This window comes from Eulemur rufifrons, chromosome 20 (assembly GCF_041146395.1).
Source record: "Eulemur rufifrons isolate Redbay chromosome 20, OSU_ERuf_1, whole genome shotgun sequence".
NCBI classification, from domain to species: Eukaryota; Metazoa; Chordata; class Mammalia; order Primates; family Lemuridae; genus Eulemur; species Eulemur rufifrons.
The window spans coordinates 43,001,725-43,026,386 of NC_091002.1; the positions used below are offsets into that span (position 1 = coordinate 43,001,725).

The following is a 24,662-nucleotide window of genomic DNA, read 5'->3' on the forward strand; positions in this document are numbered from 1 at the left end:
GCAGAAATTCACTTTACCACCAGCCGAGTCTGCCGTTCCCTCAGGGTGTCCTCGTGGAGGGGTCCAGGAGGCGGCCAGAGATCAGTAGGTCTGGAGCAAAAGCCAATTTTCTGGAGTCTCATCAGATGGGGGAGTGAACAGGCAAGGGGACCAGGACAAATGCTCCATTCTCTCCACAAACTGACTCGACACCATTCCTCACCCTCGTGTGCCTCTAACCACACCTCCTCTGAGCCTCTGGCTTTGTGACCTCAGACACATCCCTCCCTCTCTTCGCACCTGATTTCACATCTGTGATGCAGAGATGATAACTAGTCCCCGCCTTTGCCAGGTGCTCCTTAAGTGGGAAGGATTGTTGGTATCGTTATAATTATTTCCTGTACTTGCCAGGCTGGCACACGAACACCCCAACCTACAACCTCCCACCTGCCGGTAGCTTCCCTTTCCTCCCAGAATAAAATCCAGACCTCTCACCCTGTGAGGCCCTCCACGGTCTGGTCCACCCTCAAAGGTCCCTTTCACGTATGCCCGGGTCACAGCTCTCAGGGACATCAGGCCTCTTTCTGTTAAACCATGTTTCTTCCCAGCTCTGCACTTCTTGCTTGCTGTTCCCTCTGTCTGGAATTCCCTTCCCTCACCTTCTCCTCCAGGTCTCAAATCAAGTCACCTCTGCAGAGAGGCCGTCCCTGACCACCCCACCCACCTGAAGTCACTCCCTCCTCCCTTGTCATCTTGTTCATTTTATTCAGAGCACTCAGTCCCCCCATCTGAAATTCTCATTATTTATGGGTTGACTTCTGATTAACAGCTTTCCCTTTACAGAGCAAGCTTTGTCGGGGGAGGGTTCACTGCTGGGTCCCAGCACCCGGCACAAAGCCCAGCCCACAGGAGGTACGCAGTGAATATCTGTTCAAGGAAAGAGAAAGAGAAAGGGGGCAAGGGGAGAATGAATGTGCACCAGTTGATAAGAAGCAAACCAAAGCCAAATGCTCAAACAAAATGCCTCCTCAGTAGCTCCCGTGGCAGCCAGCCCGCCAACCCAGTGCCTGCACGGCAGGACTCGGCCCTCCCCGTGTTTGTGGGGCAGCTGGCAGTCTTTAAATCGCGCTTCACACATGCCTCGCCCAAGGCCACAGGCAAGGAAGGGGCAAAGGGCTCCCAGTCAGCTTCCTTTGACAACAACTACTCCCTGACAGCTTCCGACCCTGAAGCCACTGTCCTGGGCGCCACACCAGGGGGTACACTGTGCCATAGTGAGATACCAGTTCCTGGTGGCTTCTCACGCTCAGAGAGTTCCAAGAATCCTCTAGTCGACCAATAACAAGACTCTCGGACACTGCTTTCCCAAAACACACATGGTTTGGTCAACATTCCACATTATAAAGCTGTTGCTGGCACCAGAATTGGGCACTAAATCCTTCAGATGGTAATTCTTAAATCGAGGACAATTCCCCCCGCCCCTCTCGATACCCCCAAGGGATACTTGGCAATATCTGGAGACATTTTCAGTTGTCACAACTGGGGAAGTGGGGTCCTACTGGCATCTGGTAGGTAGAGGCCAGGGATACTGCTGAACACCCTACGATGCATGGGACAGCCCCCAGCACAGAGAATTATCCAGTCTAAAATGCTAATGTGCTGTGCTGAAGTTGAAAATTTTGCTTCAGGCAAAAAGATAATAAAATTTTTTGAGATTCCTGGACTGACTCTTAGGAGAGGAGCTTCCTGAATTTGGGGAAAATCTGCAATAACTGGACACTTAAGGCCTCTTCCTCATTCTATTTTAGATTTTTCTTCACAGTACTTATTATTACTGCCTGCCATTATATACTTATTTCACCGTTTCCCCAACTAGGAGGTAAGCTCTGTGCTACTGTGTTCCCAGGGCCTAAGAATTGCACGGACATGTAGGAGGCATTCAATAAATACATGTGGAACAGATGAAGAAACCGCTAAGAATATTAAAGAATATAAAATATCCAACCTCCTTTTATAGCTATTTTCCCATTATGATCATGCATCCTGCACAGAGACCCAAAATCCACTCTCCCTGTCTTCTGTAGTAACAGGTTTTAGCTGTGCACACGATCGGGTAGTGTAAATTAAAGACTACATTTCCCAGCTTCCTTTGTGGCTGTGGACACATGACAAGGCTCTGGCCAATGAGGTGTTAGCTGAAGGGATAAATGCAATTTGGGGGTCACGCCCTTAAGGGAAGGGGCATGCCCTCCTTCCCCTTTCTCCCACCCTCTCCTCCCCTCCAGGAGCCACGCTGGAGTGTGCAGATGAGGGCACCCCCCTAAGAACTGTGAACAATAAGACAGAAAGAGCCTGGGTTCCTGGCACCATGGGGCCCGCACACCCGCCATGGACTGCTTAGGCCTGTGCTGTTACATGAGAAAGAAACATCTATCTTGTTAAAGCCTTTGTAACTTTGGGTTTCAGTTATAGCAGCTCTCTACATCCTAATCAGTACTCTCTAATAACCCTCCTAATACCCCTCCTCTGCAATGCAAACTCAAACTGCTCTCAAATCACACTTAGAGACTCCATGATGCTGCAGGGAGTATCTCAGCCAGCTGCCATTCAGGAGCTGTCCTATGATTTCCCCTTCGTACGTGCAGGGGCTCCGACCCTAAGTCTACATGGGGACACTTTCCTGCCTCCAGCCTTAGAATATCTGAGCACATTGCTAAGCCAGAGGAAGAAAGGAGAGGAAGTCATACTATTTAGATTCCTCAAATGATAAAGCCAAAAGGAACTACCGGAAAGAAAAAAAAAAAAGCCTGTTAAAATCTTAAAACATCAATTATGCTCAAGTCCATGAGTTCACAGTGGTACAAAATTTCTTTACGAAACCCAACAACTCTAACTGATCATCACCGGGGGATGTTAATGAACCAGCCTATTATTTTAAAAGCTGGTAAATAAAGGGAAAGAATTGAGCATTCATCCTGCCTTTTCTATATGAATTCTACCATTGTTGAGGAAGGGAAGTTTCCCTTTATAGAAGTTTTCCAGCTAACAGGAGAGGAAGGAAGGGATGGCAGAATTAGAATAGAATATCACCACTCTGTAATAAATGCATCATTGAATTAATGGAGCCGGGCATTGAGTCAACAGCTACTAACATCATGAGAGAGGCAACCTGGCATCATGTACCTCCCGACAGAAATACATGTCACCACCTAAGAAGCAATCGTGCCCAAAACAATTGAATCTGAATCAATCAATCCTCCCAAATTGACAGCTCATTTACAGGACATATAGAGGAACATGCTTAAAATCTCACCACAAAGCTGTAACTGGCAAAAACCAGACTGTGAGAAATTGCACAGGATAAACCACCTTGTTTTGCCAAAATAAATAAATAAACAAATAAATCACAAAATAATACTAATGATAAAATCAAAAAAGGTCTTACCTATTTAATCTAAAGGAGGAGCCTCTAAGATTAAAACAGGCTTAAAAACCAAGGCATCCACTTGTAATGCCCGGTCTGAATCCTGATGCAAACAATCCATAAAATAATAAAAACAGAACAAAGAAGAAAAACCTTTTATGGTATTTAGGAGACAACTGGCAGTTTAAACACTAGATATCTCATAAGATTAAGGAAGTATTACTAATTTTCATGTGAGCTAGTGGTCTTGTATTTTCCGAGTCCTTTTAGAGATACATAATATTTATACACGAAGTGATATAATGTCTAGGATTTGCTTCAAAATACGTGTAGCCAGACATAGTAGCTGTAGTGCCAGCCACTCGGCAGGCTGAGGCAGGAGGACACTTGAGTTCAGGAGTTCGAGGCCAGCCTGAGCAACAAAGCAAGACCTCCATCTCTAAAACAAACAAACAAACAAACAACAACAAAAAACAAAAAAAAAGAAAGAAAATTACCACATCATGGAGACAACAGAGATGAGGTACAGAAGAAACCAGACTGGCCGTGAGCTGATAACAGCTGAAGCTGAGCAGTGGTATGTAGGGGTGCATTGTTCTATTCTATATTTACATATGCTCCAAATATTTCATAATAAAAAGTTTCAAAGATCTTTTTATTTTAAAATAAAACTTAAAACATTTCAAAGTTTTAAATTTAAAAATCTTCCCCAGCCACAAGCAGGAGGAGGAGGAAAGACCAAGGGCGCTCACAGTCCCAAAGCCCCCGTGTGCAGGTCCGGTTCGGCAGCCTTGGATACGGTGGCAATTCCGTAACAGGGACCAGGGTTCAAAGCCTAATGGGTCCAGATGGGAACCCTGACTGAGTGAGCCTGGTCAAATGTTCGAGGAACACCAGAACAAGCATGAAGGTAAGTTCCATCTGCCGTCAGGAGGCAGGAGGGCGCGGCGGGGCTGTGGACAAGGGCAAGTGCGTGCTCTAAGGGAGGTGGTCTCCACTCAGGGCCAGCTTGGCTTTGAAGCCAGGTAGCCACCGTGCAGAAGGTGGGGCCCACGGTGGCCAGATCCTTGAATTTTCTAAGGAAAGCTGGAAATCTGTATTTTTATGTACAATCCCCTGGTTTTTAAATGTTGGCACTTAATCCAAGTATTTTTTTAAATACTGTGTGGGCCAAACAAAATATCTGCGGGCCATGCAACACCAGTTGGCCACCCCTTTCCCAAGTGCTAAAGCACACCACAACTCAATCCATCTGTGAGAAGTGGAAGAGGGACTTTAATCAATCTGGGGTCAGTTCATTTTTAGGCATTTAATAAAGCTGAGAACTCGAAAGACACCATCGACTTCCAGAAATCTATAAGAACCGGCTGCCGAATGCTGCAAAGGCATCCTCCACATCGCCGGCTTATGCAATAGAACCTCCACTTTGCCCAGAGTTTTGGAAATTAACAACCAGGGAGTGTCCTTTCAGCTTTCTTGGGATAGTGGAACTAACAGGCTTCAGATGAAACCCATTTGCTGGTTTGCAAAATGCCCGGGACTGAAGTCCAAGCTGCCTGCAACAGACAATTCCGTCATAAAACCAAGTTGGGGTGAGCAAGGCCCGTCGTAAAATGACCAGGGAGCTCCTCACTTTGGTCGTTTTGCCAGAGATCTGATTTCACGGCTATTTAAAGGGATGAGACAGACATCATCATCCCCAAACCTGAAAGTAGCAGGATCCATTACTGAGGCTTGCAACAGATGTCTTCAAATGCGACTCTCGCTTTGTCTCTGACTTCCCCTAGAGAAAGACTCTTGACACCCTGGATGAGCAAAACAGGCCTCGGCCCTCACTTCACACACACAGTCGCAACTTGACCAGATCCCCGGATCAATAAAAAATTAAAGAGGTGTCAAAAATGCAGTGGAGGACGGCCAGATAAATGGTTTCATCATTCCCCAAGAACAAAGCCCCTCTTTTTTTCCTCTCTGAAAGGGTGGAAAGTAAAAGAAAACTGTAGCTAAAATAAAGTTGAACCGGTCCAGGGCAAGAAGAGAGCCCAGAATTATACTTAAAGGCAACAAAAACCAAAACACACCCAAATCTCAAGTCTAGCGAAGGAAGGAAAACCATGGCTGCATCATAAAAAAGAGTTGTGTTCCTTTATTTATTTATTTATTTAGTAGGTTTTTTCCCCTGGGAAAACAAAGCTTCGCCATTTATCCAAAATGGGTTTATCAACGGGGGAGAAGTTACGAAGTACAGAGAAAAATCTAGCATATAAGAAGATCTGACTAACTGCCATCTACCTAATTCATAGCCTCAAATAACTAAATTGTTTCTCAAGTTCTACTTTTCTAGAGAGAAACAGGCTACAGGTAGGGCTGATACTGGGAAGTTTTATATATATATATGTGTATATAAACATACATTTAATATTAAAAAATTCTGGATTATCTTGAGTTATCATGGGATGAGTGAAGACCCATCACAACCTGCAGTCCTGCATGTAACGATGTTCAAAATCATCACCCTGAGTCTCTGCACTGATCTGAAATTAGCAAGGTCTCTGGCTGGTCCAGCACATCACACTCCCCGTGGCAGGGAAGTGAGTCTCAGCCCTTCTGCTCTGTGTTCTAGTAAGTACAGAGAAGGGCCTTTAAAATTTTTTATGAACGCTGACCTACCCATAAATCTTGCTTAACTTAGCACCTTCCTCCTTCACAAGGATATTCACTTGCTACTACAACAGAATAGCCCCATTCGGAGGTGGAAATTAAAAGTAGCACAAATGACTCAGAGCAATGAAAAGTGCTGGTCCCAGTGGATGACCATGAGGCCACCGGACAACACTGGGGATGTCTCTCTCGGTCCTCTTTCTTAGGAGCCATCTGCTCTTTGTGGGTCAGATGCTGCTCTGGAACGCAGGCTGGGTGGACAGCAAGTCTGGGAATGGACTTTCTTGTGGTTTGGTGGCTTCTGACCTCCAAATGCAAGCACACATTCCTTTGGAAACATCTGCTTTGCAGAATTTCAGAAAGATGGCTGAGCATTTCTGGATCCGGAGTCAGCTGGAAGGTACCTCTCTTATGTAAGTTGGCAATACACAGTACACATCATTTGGGATGAAAGGACAGCTAAGTGGCATGGCTATAAATTTGAGGTTCTTAGAAGAGGAGGGGGACATGCCTGGGGACAGACACCTCTATGCTGTTTACTCTCCTAGGAGAGGGACAGGGACCTGCTCCCAGCCCAATCACATGATCTTAAACAGCAGCTTTTGCAGATGGTGTCAGCTCATTTGTAGGCAAGCAGAGTTCTCTGGATTCTGAAATTTTCTAATAAGACTAACTATCCTTCTCTGAATCAATAAGAGGTAGCCTGGCTGGATACTGAGAATTCAGGCCATGAGTCAGCCTCGAAGCTCTTCCTCAAAGCCCAGCTCTGCCCCTTCCACCTGCTAGAGGAGGAGGAGGAGGAGGAGGAGGAGGAAATTGTTGGGGGTGGGGAGGAAAAGCCCATTAACAACTCTTGGGCTCACCATGCATGTCCGGCACTGGGTAAAGTGCTTTAAGGATGCTCTCGTTTGCATTCTTACAAAACTCTGAGAGTTGGGGACCATTATTCTAAGTGACTTGCCCGAGGTTACAAAAGGGTGGTGGCGAGACCAGACTGGAAGCCAGGCGGGACAACCACAGAAACCCTACGCCCAGCAGGCCCAGGGCTGAGGCTGGACCCTGGAACCAGCCATCCCACTCCTGAGAACAGGCTTCCATGTGCCACATGAGGGGGTATGGTACAATCTGCATCTTCGTAACAGCAAGTGACATCAAAGTTCCCATCCACAGGTGATTTGTGTGTATATTTTGTTACCTTTTGTAGAAGAAAAGGGAAAAATAAGAATACGTACATATTTGCATCTGCTCCTGATTACACACAGACGCTCTAAAACACACATTCTCAAGGTGATGATATTACCCTACCTGGGATTAAAAACTGGTTCTTTCCGGATGGGGGACCGAAAAAAATCTTACATATTACAACGCTGTGTGGCCCTGCCACCGGCCGACATCAACAGACACACTGAGTATCTATCAGATTGACATTTCATGGGGTGGTGATTGGGGAAAAATTTGTCTAAAAAGGCCCCTGGATTGTGGGGGGGAGTGACAATAATGAAAAATAGGTTGAGAAACACTGTTCCGGAAGGCTAGAGAAAAACCGGTATCAGATGGCACAGCTGAAGTGCGAACAAGACTTTTGCTGGGAATCTTTTTTATATTGTTCTTGCCGAACCTATGAACATATTGCCCATATAAAATATGTTTTAAGTACAGTTTAAAATGAACATAACAAAGAATGCTGGCAAAAGCCCTCAGCAGGGGCCTGGCACTTTGTTGGTGCCCATTACAGGTGGCCGCGTAAATTTAAGTTGGCACTGGTAGTTTCTAGTGGTTTCTGGCACACATGCAAGCCCACACTGGGACACCCAAATCAGGCTGTCCAGGGGCCGCTCAGCACCTTGCTGGGTTCTCATCAGAATGGACAAGCCCCGAGTTTCACCCTCTGGGAGCACCAACGCAGCGGCCGGCTCTCCGTGGGCCCAGCATGCCTCACCCAACAGGGGCCGCGTTGTCACAGGCTTGCTGTGGGTCCTGCGGCCCCAGTGAAAGATCCCTGACCTGCTGAGCAAAATGCGGCCAGTCACAAAATGCTTTTCCATCTTTCTGCTTCCTGCGCTCTGGAGAGTGCGTCTCTGCTCACTCCTTCCTTGCCTGTTTCTCACGCAGGGACAAGTCCAGCTTCCGGGGAAAGAACCTTGTCAAGGGACACCTTTGGCCCCTCTGCCAGTGGCATAACTAGCAGGACTTGGGCCTCTGGTCCACACTCCACGGGGGAGCCCACAGCAGGGGCCACACGAATGAGTTCTCGGCAGCCCCGGAAGGAGGGCAACATCTCCCTCCTGCAGACACCTGAGGTCTCCGGGAGGGGGCTGGGGGTGGGCGCCTCAGGCCACGCCCTGGCCTTTGCCCACACTTCTACCCACGTGGCAGAGGCAGGGCACGAGGGCCAGTGAGCCCATCTCCAAAGACCAGAATAGCCAAACTTTTTTCCTCCTATACAAATGTATTTTAAAAATTTAATACAAGAAACCAAGGCCATCAAATTCATAAACAAATAAAGACAACAGCTAACATTCATCGAGGATTCCTTTGTGCCAAGTACAAGGCATATGACATGCATTAACTCATTTCATTCTCAGTGAAGGGAGGAACTATGACCATCTCTGCTTTACAGATGGGGAAACTGAGGCACAAGGAGGCTAATAACTTGCACAAGGTCACATCGTCCGTGGTGGAGCCAATGCTCAATGCTAGCATCTTAGGTCTGATCGAGACATACTGAGTAAGTACTGAGAATTGGGAACAAGGCAAGGGGGAGATAAAAACAAAACCAAACAGAAAAAAGATAATGCATCGGGGCCGGCCATTACATCACACACGTCTACGCAGCCGGGCTGAATCTGCCTGGCTGCCCAAGGCAGTCGCCTCCCTGGAGGAGGCGTTGTGCTCAGCTCTTCCAAATGCACCCCGCTGCCAAGGGTAGAGAGAAAGCTATTCTTGCCACCTGACCTTTGTGTGTGAAGTGACACTTGGGACTGTTTTTCCCCAAGGTGAACAGATACCCGGATTGCTTCTTTGCTGCCCGCAAACCCGTCCCTGTGCGTTGCAGATCAGCTCTTTCTCTGGAGATTTTCCCCTGTTTTTCACATACTCTTGTCAAACAGACAAGGCCAAAAGGTTTAAGTGGCCAAAATAAAGTAACACTATAGAGGACACCACAGGAAACACTGCGGGAAGCAGGGCTACGGCCATCATCGTGTCACATCACCAAGGGTGGAAAGATTAACTGCTCAGCATCTCTTACGTCCTTTGCCGGCAACCCGAAATCCAGCTCTTGACGCATCTTTAGCCATTGTGGGAGCATCTAAGCAGGAGGTAACGGTCTTCGTGGGTGAGAAAACAGAGCTCTGAGAGTTTAAGTAGCTGATCCAAGCCCGGGTCGGGGCAGGTGGCACCCAGACATCTCGCTCCCCGAGTCTGTGGCTCAGATCCCTCGTAACCGGACACACCATGAGCTGTGAGCGGCTGGACCCAAGCTCGGAAGATAGAAAAGGAACAACACTTAAAACAAACTGGCACAACCGCTTTGGAATACTGTCCGGCAGGGGCTCCACTCGCTCAACAGAAATTTGTTCTATGGGCACCAAAAGAAGAGCTCAAGAAAGTACACAAAGCTTGATTCGTAAAACTGGAAACAACCCACATGTCCATCCACAGGAACAAAGATAAAGAGATTGTAGGATATTCCTTCAGTGGAATGATCCACTACCATGAAAATGAATGAACCTCGACCACACCCGACAATATGGATGAACCTTACAAACTTGTGGTTGACACAAAAGGGCACCACGGTATGACTCGTGTTTGGATGAAGAGACAAAATGACTCTCTGGGGTTAGAAGGCAGGACAGTGGTCACCTTTCTGGAAAGCACAGAAGGACATACGGGGCTTCTGGAGTGAACCAGGTGGTAATTACGTGGTGACCCACTTATGAAATACAGCGTGCACTACTGAATTCCGAATGTGCGGACGGTTCCGTATTTAAACATAGAGAAAAACACTCAAAGTCACTCTATCAACATGTTTCAATAAATAATTTTTACGCACTTTGCACGAAGAAGAGAGCCGGAGCAGATGTGCCCACGAGCAGACTGGCGTGTGCTTTTCCTGCACACGTCAGTGACCTCTGACCTACACACACGCATCTGCTGTCCTCGCAAGCCACCGCCAGGGGCTCCAGCTATCAGTGAGACCACATCCTTTCTCCCCTGGATGTTTCCAGAACGGGGTCAAAGATCTCCTTTGAGCCCTGGGCCACACCCCTGCCCCTGCCCCTGCCCCCAGGGTCCTCTCGTCTGTGGCTGTCTCGAGGCTGCTGGGGTGAGCTCGCTCCCCCAAGGCCATGGTGGATTTCGTGGTGAGATGGCCCCCAGTGAACTCTGAAGGTGGCTGAGGATGTGTCACCAAAGGCCCTTGGTGAAAGTCACGTCTGAGTCCACTTTCCCCAGCACCTCTCACGCTCACCGTGCCCTGGGCAGTGAGACGCCGCCGCCCTTCGTTTCATGCCGCGGAAGTGGTGAGAACTACTTGCGTACTAATCGCACTTTGGCAACTGTAGTTGCATTTTAAATAACCACACTCGTGAAAGGACACACACAGGCACACCTACTGTAAAATGCGCCACCCTCCACCATGTTCCTGCCGTGGGAGTCACTCCCCTGGAGCCGGCTTTGTCTAAAACACAGTAAACCTCTTGCTGCCCTAAAACAGCAAATTAACTCTCCTCCCTCCTTCCAAGTCCTGCCTCCCTACAGTCCATGTTCCAAAGGCAGCCCCACAGGGTCTTTCCAAAACACAAATCACACCGCACTGCTGCTGAAAACCTGCCAGTGCTAGGCCACCTCGGTGACCTCACGGCCTCTGCCACCTGCTGTTCCCTCTCCCTCAAACACCCTTCCTGCAGATCTTCCCAAGGCTGGCTCCATCCCTGATCTGAGGGGGCTAACATTGCCCCCATCCGGCCACACTCTAGCTCCTAGTCTTGCGGAATGTTCCACGTGGCTTTCACCACTGTCTGAAATTCGCTTGCTTACTTATTGCCTTCAATGCTAATTCCTGGACTCAAAAAAAATGCTCCATGAGAGCAAGGATTCCATTTGGTTTGTTCACTGGTGTATCCATAAGTCCCAGAACAGTGCCTAGCACAGAGCAGGTAGCCAGAAACTACTTGTGGGTGAGACATGGGGAGGTTGGGGAGGGAGAGAAGGAAGGTCAAGGACAGAGAGGTCAAGGGTCAAGGGCAGAGAAGGGTGCAATGAGGTAGAATTTGGTCACAGGATCAATACGGCCAGGAGTGGTTGGGGGCTCCCCAGGCACAATCTGGAGCATCAGAACAAGAGACTAGTCACAGAAGGGGGACGGGAGAGCAGAGAGAAGACAAGAGACAGTGTGCAAATCCTATTCCCAAAGAACTGTAAGAAAGTGCCTGAGTTGGGGCGGACGGAGCAGCATGAGGCTTGGGGATGGGGATGCACCGTGCCCTGGAATAGCACTTACTTTGCTATTTCCAAGATACTTTTTGAAAATGGCTCAAGTCCTTGGAGCGGAAAGCAGCAGCAGCAGTGTGGAGTTCCAAGACAGAACGGGGCGAGCCAGACGGCGTCTGTGTACAGGAATGCAGGCGGGGAAGGAGGACAGGCGCTTGGGACAGAGCAGGGTGGGATGCCCTGACCACTGGCCAAGGTGCAGGAACCGATAACCAGGTGCTGGGGGCTGCCCGGGGCCCAGGGCCAACTTCAAAGGGGATTTGTTTGCACTTGTGCAAGACAGGGAAGGACCCATGTCCGCTGGTGACCGCTTCCTTTTCCAGCCACAGAACTTTCCCTCGACCCTCGAAACACATAAGCCGAGTTCTCACGAAGTTTCCGAGGAAAGCCTACTTTGGCAACATCCCAAGGCAAATAAATACATGGCAAATCAGAAATGCCCTGACGCCAGGGCTTAGCATGGGCTTCAGGCAGCCAAATGTGCACCCTCGGGGAGAGACCCCCTCAGAATAATAAATCAAAGGGACAGAAAAGGATCTTAAAGACCCAGGACGTCTCCCAACCAGACATCAGAGAAACGAACCAGGGGTTTTCCAGTTTACTCGTCCGTAATAAACACAAGACAACAAACCGAGAAGTCCGAATCTCCCGTGCACAGAGCTGACGGTGGCACGTGGATGCACAGGCCAGAAGGCCCCTTCGGAGGGTCTGACATCCCAGCAGTGGGGGACAGAGCTATACCCACATCTTCCAGGTGGCTACAGCAGTGACGCAGTTTGGGGTGTACCATGGGGCACTACAGGCCAGGAGGGACATCCCCATCGGACCAAGCCTTGGGGACAAGGCCAGTCGAGCACTGATAACCATCAGCACAACGCTGCCTTTTGGGGGCCACATGGGTAGAAATTATTCGACTGCTCTATCATGGACATGAAGCCCAAGAACTGAGAAGCCTGGATGAATGTGGCATATGGGACCGGGCAGTGCTGGGCTCTAGAACTAAGTTTCCTTTGTGTTATTTCTCCCAAATATTAGAAAAGGGGCTTCCAGGCCAGCCCTGTTGCACCGTCCCAGGGCTCCACCAGCACAGAGTGCAGTAAAACACAACGGGGAGAGCACCCCCTGGAGGGTGCAACAAAGCACTCTCCTGTCTCTGATCAAGTCATTCTGGGAAGTGCTACCCTCCCTCCATTTAGAGATTTACAATGTCCACTAGCACAGTAAAGGCTCTGAGAAGTCCTGCACCAATTTTTATAAAAACTTGGTATAATCTAGTTTGTTTGTTTTTATTTTTGTTTTTACCTTTTTAAGTCATAAAACCTTCCCTTTCAGAGAACAGCTCCTAAAATCCCATGGGCTGGGGTCATGAAGAATGTACTTAAACTTTACCACGTTCAGTTCTCTGAGACATCCTTAGAGCTGACTCATGTTTTGACCCCACCCAGAGCTCACTGTCACCACAACTTTGAATCTGCCTGTGTTCAGAAAGGGCTTCAGGAGCCCAAAAGATCTCCACACTTGGCTCTGTAACTTAAGCTTCTATGGAAACAGCGAACACATCTGTGGGTCTGGGGCTATGGCAGACGGTCATGACCAACTGCGGCCACTGGCACATTGGTTCTCTAACCAGGGCACTCATCGTCCACCGTTAGCACACAATGAGGGCGGGGTGGGCGGTACCAGAGCACTTCTTGCTCTGCACACCAAACCAGGCCGGGCGGAGTCGGCTGGGGAAAGCCACCTGCCCCCGCGCCAGCACTCATTTATTTATAAAGCACCTGGTCTCTAATGCAACCCCCAAGCCCTCACGGGGACAGGAGTCCGGTTACAGCCACAGGCCGCTGCTCCGCCGCCACTGGCGTTCTGCAGTCGTTAGTGCTCTACGCGATAACCCCCTTTAAAACAAGCACCAGCACTTTAGCTTAACCATTCTGGGTACAAGTTGTTCGAGGATGGACTGCAGGAACACGCAGGTCTCCCTTTTAAAACACAGCAGTGACCCCAACTCAACCTGTGTTTGATTATTCAGGATCGGACAGATCAATTATTCACACAAAATACCCTGCGGGCAGCCCTGTAGGGCAGGATGACCCTACAGTAAGTAGTTCCAGAGACCGTTGCTGGATGAGTTTAGGGGGCGTTTTTGATTGGCAGTCTCACCAGAGAGACGGCACGGAAACTACCAGAAGTCGCAGAACCCCCAGATAACCTGGCTTGTCAAGATTTTGTGTAAAGTAAAAATCCACAGTCTCTGAGAAAGCAGCAAGGGCTTTTCCTGGCACTGAAGGGTCGGAAACTTAGTACCTGGTCTTTACGAAAACTACTGTGGCCGATTTGGAGCTTTTGCCTTACTTCCTACTCCTTGGCTGGGTTCCTGAGAGTTAATTTTCCTAAAATCATTGAGATTTCAGGGTATATCAGATGCTACTGCCCGTAAAATGTGAGCCTAGAGCTGGCGATAACCGCCAGAGATTTAGGTTTTCCTTCTCCTACTAAGAAACTCCAACCACCTGTTTTCTGTTTCCTGGGGCTCCATGGGGGAGGCTGCTCTGCCTGCCCCACCCTCTCTGACCTTCAGCTGCACTCGGCTGGTCCCAGGTGAGTCTCAGCAACACAACTGGTCCTTCCTCCCTGAGCTCCCAGACCAACCCCGCATCACAGCTGCCACCACGCCCACCCTCCAGCCGGGCCCTCTGCCAGCAGACCCGGGCACCAACAGACGCGCACAAAGCCCCCTCCTCATCCCTGCTCCGGCCCAAGCACCCCATCAGCTGGGCTCACCACAGCGGAACCCCACTGTTCCCTCCCATCAATGTGCATCTCTGTTCTGCGGCCCTGGCGGAGGAACGCCCGCAGCCCGCCCGCAAGTGCTTCTGACCAAGCCACCCTTCAATGAGCCGCCTCTTCCCTTTCTCCATCCCCCTCTCCCAGACACAAAAGAGGGCTGATAAAGTCGGGTTTTTCTGTACAGGAATGAAAGGAGGTTGGCTTTCTTTCCTTTCTGTTTTCTTGGCCTTGGTCTAAATCTGGCAATTATAAAGCAAGTGGAACCATTTAAACGGACCCAGTTCATGACCTGGGAGACATGCCGTGGCCAGAATCGCCCTCGTTTGCTTTTTTCACCGGGGTGGTTGTGGGGAGGGCACTAAACCTGTCACTGCTCACCCCCAAACTCCTGCTGGGAAGTAATTCTTGCACAGAGCTGGGGCAGGCCCTCAAGGTCAGATTCAACTCCCTTAAGTTAAAACGGGGACACTAAGGCCCAGGGAGGCTAAGGAATCCACCCCAGGCCATATAGTGAACGTCCCGGGGGATGCGCCAGGGACCCATCCTCACAGCACGGAGAGAATTCAGCATCTTACCGTCATCCAGGTAGGTCTGGTCCAAGTTCTGCTCCTGTTTAATCGTCACTCCCGCAGGTAACACTTCCTTTTGGTCACTGACCGGGGGTCCGTTTTTGGCGGCTCTTTGGCTTGTGGCGTTCTGCTGCTGAATGACTGTGGGGTAGGAACCTGGGCTCAGCCTCTGACCTTGACTGACCGGGGGCGGGCCGGGCCTGGGGGTGCCGGGTGCGAAGTTCTCGCAGTACATGATGTGCTGGAACTCCTGGTGGCTTCCGCAGCGCAGCTGCTGGTTGGTGGGCGAGTAGTGGATCACCGGCGAGGCCTGCTGGTTGGCTGGAGAGGAGTGCAGCAGGGCCGAACTCTGGCCCTGGGAGCCCGCGTGCACCAGCACAGAGCGGTGGGCGTCCGCAAGGGACAGTGGTGCCGCCATGAGGGCTGGCTGCTGGTAGCCCAGCAGGCTGGGGCTCAGGCTCTTGCTCCGCTGGTAGAGGACGGCCGCCGGGTTCTGCTGCTGGTAGCGGGCGTCAGGGGATGAGAGCCCCGAGCGGAATTGCTGGCAGGGAGCCATGGTGGCCACGAGGCAGGAGGGGGACTCGGCCACCATCGGGTGCTGTGGGTAATAAGGCTGACTCCCCGGGCCCCCGTGGGCAGGGCTGCAGATCAGAGTGGGGTCGTACTCGTCGGTGGGCTCCGTCTTTATGGCTGGGACTGCGAGGAGAGAGAAGCACACAGGCGCACCCATCGCAGTGAGCCGGGGACGTGCACAGAGGATTTGCACACAGCGGTGGGCTTTGGGAGTCCAACTGGGTGGGGCCAAACAGCTGGGCCCTGTCACTTATTAGCCTTGGGCAAAAAGGTCCCTGTACAACTGTCTTAGGTCAGAAATGCCACCCTGGCGATGCTCATCTTGAATTAGGGGTTTTCCAACATCGGAAAGGTGGCTGGCAGGGCTGAGCCCTGGGTCACTGACAGCCTATTTCTCCAAGGTGAGAGCTCAGAGAAAGAAGTTTTATTTGAGACCATACCTCCCACCTCCCCCTTCCCTGGCAGCTCTCACGGCCTGTCCCTGCGTGTTTCCATTACACCACTCGCACCCTTCCGAAATACTGCATATGTTTTAGGTGCTTATTTACTATTTATAACACCCACCCTCAAAAGGTCAGTTTCTTTTAAAGGGAGGACTTTTGTCTGGTTTTTGTTCCTCTGCGACCAAAGCAGCAGCTGGTACGTAATGGGCACTCAAATACTTTCCAGACAAAGGAAGGACCAAGTAGTGGCTGTCCCCTTCCTCAGTTCTGTAGTACTGTGCGGGAACGAGAACTGCTGGCTCAGGCCTCAGTTTCCCCATCTGTTACCTGGCGGTAATAATCATACCCTCTGGGGTCATTGGGAGGATTAAATAAGATGCGTGTACAAAGCACTTAGCACAGTGCCTGGCATATAGTAAGTGCTCAATGCCTGCTGTTGCTGTTATTACCTTACTATCATTTTACTACTATTCGTGTGCTCACTGTTGCCGTTCCTCTCTCCCCACCCAGTACTAATCGCTAAAATGGGTCCTTCCCCAATATCTTCACATGAGCTTTACCGGCCCCAGGAGTTGAGGAATGAATTTCCTACTCGCTGGAGTAAGTGAATCGGCAGCGGGACTATAACCGAGGGCACGGGAGCTCCAAGTGGTGGGCGTCGGAGGAGGCAAGGAGGCCTAGCAGGTCGGACTCCAACCACAGAAATCATTTCTTGAGATGCCATTCAAAGGCCATCATCTCAGTCCCTGGACCAGCCAGGGGACAGAGGGCCTGCTCGGGCTCAGTTACATAAACAGCCAGGGCCAAGCCACAAATGAGGGGACAGTGCGCCACAAAACGTCACTGAAAACCTCTCCGTTCAAAGGTTATCCTTGAGCGGCAGTCTAGAACTTCTTAGCAATTTCCTCCTAGTTTTGGGTCCTGCCAGGCCTGAGGGACCCGATCACTGCCCCCAACAGCGTCTTACGTAAGGCCCAGCACGGTGGCGCCCGTGCAGGGGCCAACACAGCCTGCGGACGCAGTCCCCTGAAGCCAAGCCCACCGGGGCCAGGCCACCCAGACATCCCCTCGGTTTAATGCTTCCAGCAGCCCACAGGCTATGCGTGAAACTGTCATAGGATGGAAATTATACCCTGGGTGACGTTCTCGAATTACAGGTTTCCAATTTGGAAAGGTGGCTAGCAAGTCTTTCTCAGCCTGGGAAATCTGTAGTCTGTTTCCCAAGGGAGCACTCAAAGAAGCATTTTTTAACTTAAAATTATACCTCCCCCTGGCTATTCCTGTCTACCTTTTCTGCAGCCCTAATCATAATCCAATATACCAATAATAATATCAGTACTATTCCTTCTGCTAGAATGTCAGTTCCCTGTGGGCAGGGAGTTTTAACCTGTTGTGTTCACTGCCGTGTCTACAAGCCAAGAACAGGGCCTGGCACTCAAATATTATCCGGACAAATGAATGAATGAAAAACAGTACTCATCACTCTTCTAGGGGCTGTATGACTTTTCGAGAATGAGCCCTCCAGGCTGCTGTCCACCACTCACTCCACTTGGCCACCACCCGAGCCACTGTGGAGTTGACTGTAGATTCTGCAGGTTTGGGGGCATAGCTACTTTTTACTCCCACCATGATCAAATCTAAGACATGGTTGGGAGTCACCTGCTTAGTGGCTTAACACCCTTCTGTTGCAAATGCCCACACACGCCTTTCTCCTATTCCGCTGCCCCACAGAGGAAAATATTAATGGTAATAATAATGGCTAATATCACTGACATCAGCTTGCTATGCACTGTGCTAAGTATTTTATGTGCATTTCTGTATCTCTTAAAAAGAAGATGCCATCGTACAGATGAGGAAACTGAGGCTCAGAGAGACTGAGTCACCTGCCCAAGGGTGCCCAGCGAGGGGCAGACCTCGGGAGTCCTAAGCCCCACACCCAGGCTGCCTCTCAACATCAAAGAGGCAGTCAGGGAAACCCCTTACCTGGGTGGTAGGTAAAGTGCTGAGGCTGACTTCGTTTTCTTTTCCCATTGATGACGTAGAAGTTCACCTTCACGGATGTGCGGATGTGCTTGTTCCGATATTCAGGGATCTCAACAAAAAGCATGTTCTGGAAAGAAGGAGTTGTCATGAAGTTAACTGCAATCGTGTCTAGATTCCTACTCAGACCCTAAGCACATCCAGTCAGCCCGTCTAGTGGGAATCTTGACCCATTCCATGGGCTTATAGGTGAAATTCAATTTAGGGGAATTTAAACTTTTTAGCAACAGCAAAGAAAGCCGCTCTATCAAAGTTATTAAGATGTCACAGTTACAAATCACAGGGCCTGGTGCTCAGTAAATGTTTAGTTCACTCATCAATTCGATAAGTACTTAGGGAGCACCTGTTAGATCCTCAACCAGGAGGACTGTGACGAAGGAAGGAAGAAAAGAGGGACAGAGAGCATGAAGGAACGGTGACAGGGGTCACAGACACTCAGCTGACAGTTGTCCTGTCTGTGTGCTTACAGGCTGGCTCTTGTCTTTGTCCACCGTGGCTTCCATCTCCCAAATTTGCTGCCCATCTGGAAAAATTAAAAAATGACAGACTTTGAAGGAACTATTAGAAACCAAAGATTTAAGGACAAAAACTCACCAACTTATATTTATCTCGGCTTACGTATTGTGTCATTTCAGTAAGGTATGTCTGTGCCTATATGGGCATGTGTATATTTATATTATTTGTATTTTTATACAGAAGAATATTTCTTTTCCCCAAAGGAAGGCATGTTGACAGTAGAAAACTAAGCAACAATGGAAAAACAAGAAAAAAAATAGAAATTGCCTGTAATTCTATCACTGTTATCCTTTTTCTGTGTCTGAATGTCTACATATCTTTTTTTCTTAAAAAAAGAAGTATTGAAAGTATTGTTGTACATTATACTTTATTATATGTTTTGTTCAACCAAAGGCTGTTTCCAAAAGGTCCTGCATATGCCAAGACTGCTACAAGGGTCCTGTTACGGGGTCTCTGACGGTCTCAGACATGCCTTCTTGACTGTCTGAGAACACAGGTGGCTCAAATATTCTGCCCAAGTCAGGAGGGAGCCCAGTCTCTTAGCCGGTGTGCTGGCTGGTGAGTCACTGGAGGACAGGGAAACACAGGAGCTCACCCTCCACCTTTCCGTCCACAGCCAGCCGGGATCTCGTGTGAGTCATGACAAGGGATGAAAAGGTTTTGCTCAATAGTAAACTCTCCTTCCCGGGAGCAGAGCACTATTTCCCCACTTTGGGGCCAAGAATTTGGGCCAAATAAAACTCCGCATTTGCAAATAATTGATTTCTCTAGTTGACCACCTACATTGGCCACTGGGTAGTTTTCAGCTGAAACAAATCATTTCCACAAGTATTTCCAGGGTGTTTTGTGGAACACTGATTCTGAAGGATATTAAATGGTTTTATGAAAAAGGGAAAATTCTACAAACTAATGAGTCTTCGGAAATTGCTGAGTCAAAGTCAAATGGGTTTCTGTACTGCAGGACTTCTCAGAGGCTTTAATAGGCACACGTGCAGAGTAACCCTGCAAAGGCAGGCTAGAGTTTGTAGCATGTTCCAACATTTGACCAAAGAACCCCTCCCCACTTTTTAAGCACAGCTATTAACTGTTTTCAGATTGGAAACCCATATAATCTTTTTTTTTTTTTTTTTTTTGAAACAGAGTTTCAGTCTGCCGCCCAGGCTAGATTGCAGTGGCGTCATCATAGCTCACTGGAACCTCAAACTCCTGGGCTCAAGTGATCCTCCTGCCTAAGCCCCCCAAATAGCTGGGACTACAGGCACGTACCACTCACCACACCCAGTTAATTTTTCTATTTTTCATAGAGAAAATCTTGCTCTTGTTCAGGTTGGTCTTGAACTCCTGACCTCAAGCAATCCTCCCACCTTGGCCTCCCAAAGTGCTAGGATTATAGGTGTGAGCCACCACGCCTGGCCTTTAACCCATATAGTCTTGGCTCTTAAGATTCACTGGAAGAAATCCAGGCTTCAAGCATTACTGGAACTAACTAGCATAGAATGTATTTCTCCCCTCAAAAAAAAAAAAAAAATTAACAAGAAGTCTTGTGATTGCTACCAAAGCTCAGGCCATCTAGATGACCTTAACAAGGAACAAGCAATGACCAAGCCAGAGCCTGCAAGTCTTGACCTGATGGTTCTATTAGGTGCAATCCCTGAAATGACTAAGGAAGTCAAAGGGAAGAGGAAATGTAGTTAACGCGCCAACTCTCACTATGGTGTGAGATCCTTGTGAGAGTGACCTAGTTACACCATCTCCATCATTCCCTAACTGCAAAGTGAGCTCTGAGCGAGAAGATCACGTAAGACATTAACAGAGGAGACGATAACACGTTGCTGTTTGGTTTGTTAACTCTCTCCCTTAGCCTTTCCTTAGCTGAATTGAAGTCTGCCGCTGACAGCATTTCTGCTTGTACGAGCATCACTGCTTTGCAAAGAAAGGACCATTTTCAGAAGCTCACCACTGGGAGGAAAGGACCTGGAAAAGTGGCCGGGAAGTGTTAAGCGGGATCCGTACAGCTCCATACCCAGCTCCCCTCCTTGACTTGCGCCAGGAGGTGGCAGATGAAGCACAGAGAATATGAAATGATGGTGTAACGTAAAGGGTGTCCAAGAGGAGAGTTCAGAGTCTCCTCTCCAGGGATAGGGACCCAAGAGAAACGGGAAGGAGACCTTTGCCCCATCTCTGGTGGGCGTACGTAGTAAACAGAACTCCATCCACCCGTGGCCATAGAATTCCAGTGCACAGATACTTAGAGTACTCTTAGACATCAGTCGGCCTGATCCAGGTGCGGTAACTCACACCTGTGATCCCAGCAACTCGGATTCAGCCCAGGAGCTTGAGGCCAGTCTGGGCAACATAGCAAGACCCTGTCTCTACAAAAAATAAAAAAATTAGCCAGGCATGGTGGTGTGCGCCTGTAGTTCCAGCTACTTGGGAAGCTGAGGCAGGAGGATCACTTGTGCCCAGGAGTTTGAGGCTGCTGTGAGCTATGATGACACCACTGCACTCCAGCCTGGGTGACAGAGAGAGATCCTGTCTCAAAAAAAAAAAAAAAAATCAGCCAGCCCACCACCATCAGATGAGGAAACTGAGGCTCAGAGAAAGAAGGGGGTTGTGCTAAGACACACAGTAGACAGTCATTAAATTATCGCCTTTAAGCAAGAACTGATACAATCCAATAATGAAAATGTTTTCGAAGACGTAAGTTCAAGGTTATCACAGAGATAAGAGTACCCACTTCCTGAGAGGCCAGAGAAAGATCCCACATGGGTAGGATCCTTGCAGGGTCACACCCACCACAGAGATTCACACGGAGCTTCCCAAACCCTTCCCTGCTTCCCTGTGCCCTTAAGATGCCACTGAAGCTCCACCGTGGCCTTCATGGCTCCTGCCCTCGTTCCAGCCTCCCCAGGCACCGTTCCTACCCCTCACTCTTGTGAGCACGCTACATGCTGAGCACCCCTCTAAGCCCCTCCCAGATAAGGACTTGTCCATGCTGCAGCCCTGGGAGGCAGGTCTCCTCACCTAGGCACAGAGAGAGAGGAGAGTACTGGTCAAGGTCACAGAGCGAGGAGGTGGGGAAGTCAGACTCGAACCCAGGCAGCCCGGCTTCAGAGCCTGCACTCCTCACGCGGTTTCACATCCCTGCGCCCGTGTGGCTCTTCGCCCAGTTCCTCTCCCCAGCGCCAGCCTGAGCAAACAGGGCCTGCGGGCGGCACTTCCTCAGGATGTCCCTGCAGTAGGCAGCGGGGCCACGTCCCGCAGCCGCCCAGAGCTCAGTCAGTTTGGGTCGGGGAAGCAGCCCTCGGGCTGGAGGAGGACATGCCTGCCTGCTCCAGCGTTCCATCAGGCCTCGCATGACACGCTGACTGTAACCCCGAGCCTTCTCGGGCACGTCCTGCAGCCAGAACCAACTTCCCCTCTCTGTTCCTCAACACTCTGCCATTTTATTCCTGTGTACCCCAAACCCCAAGCAGGCAGACCCTGCTTCAAATCCCTGATGTCCCCCAATTGTCTGTGCAACCTCAGATAAGAAACTACACCTCTCTCTGCCTTTTATCCAAAACACAGAGATAATCACAGCCCCTGTACCTCCCCAGGCTGCTCTGAGGACTGAATACGGTAACAGGCACACGTAGCGTATAAACGCTAGACCGATGTCGGTGACGGTTATTATCATGGTTAGTGGCCACAGATTATTTAAACACTGTTTTGTGGGATTTTTTGCATATATTCTACAGTATGTTAATTAAAAAAAAAAAACGCAAACATGTTTAATCAGAAAATAATAAACATCCTCCGATTGCAGTTATTAATATTGCTGCCTGCAGGTACACGCTGCAGGGAATTTACAAAGGGACGATGTCTGTTATGTGAGATGGTGGCATGTTCCTGTTTTTCTTTCCTTTCAAAAATGGGTCTTTTCACCGTTAACTTGAAAGAAAGTGAGAGGGCGGGGAGAGAGCGAGCGCTCATAAGAATGAGGAATCAAACTAACCCAAGAGTCCAAGAGTCTGTCTCCTTTCTCTTGCACTCTTAGGTATCAGAGGCTCAAAGGACGGCTTCAGGAATCCAACCTGGCTGTACACTCTCACGTAGGGTCTGCACTCAGTTCTGGACAAACAAGCCCCCAACGGGAAGTGAAAGCCCACATCCGCTGTCCTTCCCCACTGCACGCAGCACGTGGAAGACACACTCCAGGAGGCTGGTGTCTACGGGAAGTGTGCGCTTTGCAAAGTACCTCGGGGCCATTTTCCCGGGCTCCTCCCTCCCTCCGCCCTGTAGGGTGCTCATGCTCAGGGCTCAGGGCTTCGCTGGGAGGACACACTAATCCCACCCTCTGAGCCATGCTCCCACGAGGCTGTGGAATTCAAAATAAATGCTGGTGGGGTGCTCTCAACCTGACGTCACTCTGTCCAGGTTCAAGTCCTGTCCTTGCCATTTATTAGCGGTGTGGCCTCTGAGTGGTAGCTTAGCCTGTCTGTGCCTCAGTTTCCTCATAGGCAAAACGGTAAAGTTAGTATCACTGACCTCAAAGAATCACGGTGAGAATTAAGATAGACAGCATTTGTGAAATGCTTAGCAAAATGCCCAGCCCATAGTTATCATAATTATTATTTTAGAACTTGGAGTTTCACACTGGTTCAACTCTAGGAAAAATGAACTGGCCGGCCAACCGGACCCAGGTGTTCTCGTGGGTATCAGAGTTTTTTGTTTCATTTCATTGCATTACGTTTCTCATTGCAAATGAATAAAATGGCCACAGAAAGTATTCACCGATAGGGGTTTAGTTGAATTAGTTATGGGCCACCCCTCATCAGCATGGAATATCAGATATATTACAGATAAGAATACTAGGCAGCCCTTAAAATAAAGTAGATCTGTGTTCTCTGCCCTGGAAACATGTCCCTATTAAAAAGCAGATTTTATTTAAAGTGCTGAAGACCAGTTGCAGAGCCTGATGCCACTTTAAAGTAATAGTCATTGGAAATCAAGCAGGGGGGAGTGGGGAGGGGAAGGGCAAAAACCCACCTAACAGGCACAATGAACACTATTCAGGTGATGGGCACACTTATGGCCCTGATTCAAGCCATGGATCAAAAAAATCTGTACCTCCTTAATACTTTGAAATGAAAAAAAATTCTTAAAACAGAGAGACTATAAATAAGTCTGCTGGAATGTGGGGCACCTGTGCCCCAACTACTGTGGTCACACCCCCGGGGCGGGGCCTGGGCAGGTGAGGCGAGACCTTCATGTCTCCCTTCACTGATTCAACAAACATACAGCATGTTGGGTGACTTTAATTTGTTTGCATTTTTATTTATTTTTTTAATAAACGTTTTTTTCCATAAGAACACGGTATATCGCACTGCCTATTTACTGGCCTGTCTCTTGCTCAGGATGGAGCTGGGCACGGACCCCCGGCTCTGATTCCGTTCCCACCGCACAGAGGGCCCCCTGCAGGTTGTGGGGGCCGGGGGACGAACCACACACGCCTTCCCACCCTCAAGGGGCCTCCAGATAGGGAGGCAGGGCCCGACATTAAAGGCTCAAGGGGCTCAAGAGAGACGTGGACTCAAGAGTCCTCACTTCCCCTGGGATGGGGACCCTGCCCCCAGCCCCAGCTTCCTCCCCCAGCTGGGCCTAACCACACTGGCCTTCTCTACCCCTCCAGCAGCCACGCCTGCCTGTCTCCCAGCCTCGGAACTCGCTGTTTCTGCCTCCTGAGATGTTCTCTCTAAACGTCCCGTGACCAGTCCCTTCCCATCCTTCAGCTCCGGCTCAGAGAGATCCCACTGAATGACCACTGTAATTTCTAGCCCTCCCTCCCCACTCTCCTGCACCATTCTGGCTACCTCCTGTTTGCTACCCCCCACCACCCAGGCTGTGAGCGCCCCAAGAGCAGGGCCGTGCCTATCCCATTCTCTGCTTTATCTCTGGCACTTCGGTGTCTGCCTCGTAGTAGTTGCTCAATAAATACTGGCTGCATAAATGAACAGACTCACCTCAGGATTCCCCAGTGTGCGGCCCACAGCCAGGGCCGCTGAGCTTTCCAGCGAAGGGACCCTGGGAAGAGGAATCACCCGGCCCTTACTGAGGACACTGAGGAATCCTCTTTGGGAACAATGTGATGAGGAAGGAGCTGGGAATGTGGGTGCAGATGAGGAATCAAACAAC

The 24,662-nt window shown here is 49.5% G+C and overlaps 1 protein-coding gene across 1 annotated transcript in view; it reads right to left on the reverse strand.

Moving 5' to 3' along the window:
• The window catches only part of NFATC2 (nuclear factor of activated T cells 2), a 143,496-nt gene that overhangs the window by 34,018 nt on the left and 84,816 nt on the right, over positions 1 to 24,662 (reverse strand). Inside the window, exons 7-9 of the mRNA XM_069495783.1 lie at positions 18,437 to 18,492; positions 17,913 to 18,039; positions 14,920 to 15,609 (exon numbers count right to left, since the gene is read on the reverse strand). Of these exons, the coding sequence (XP_069351884.1) occupies positions 14,920 to 15,609; positions 17,913 to 18,039; positions 18,437 to 18,492 (873 nt within the window). The remainder of the gene's footprint in view (positions 1 to 14,919; positions 15,610 to 17,912; positions 18,040 to 18,436; positions 18,493 to 24,662) is intronic.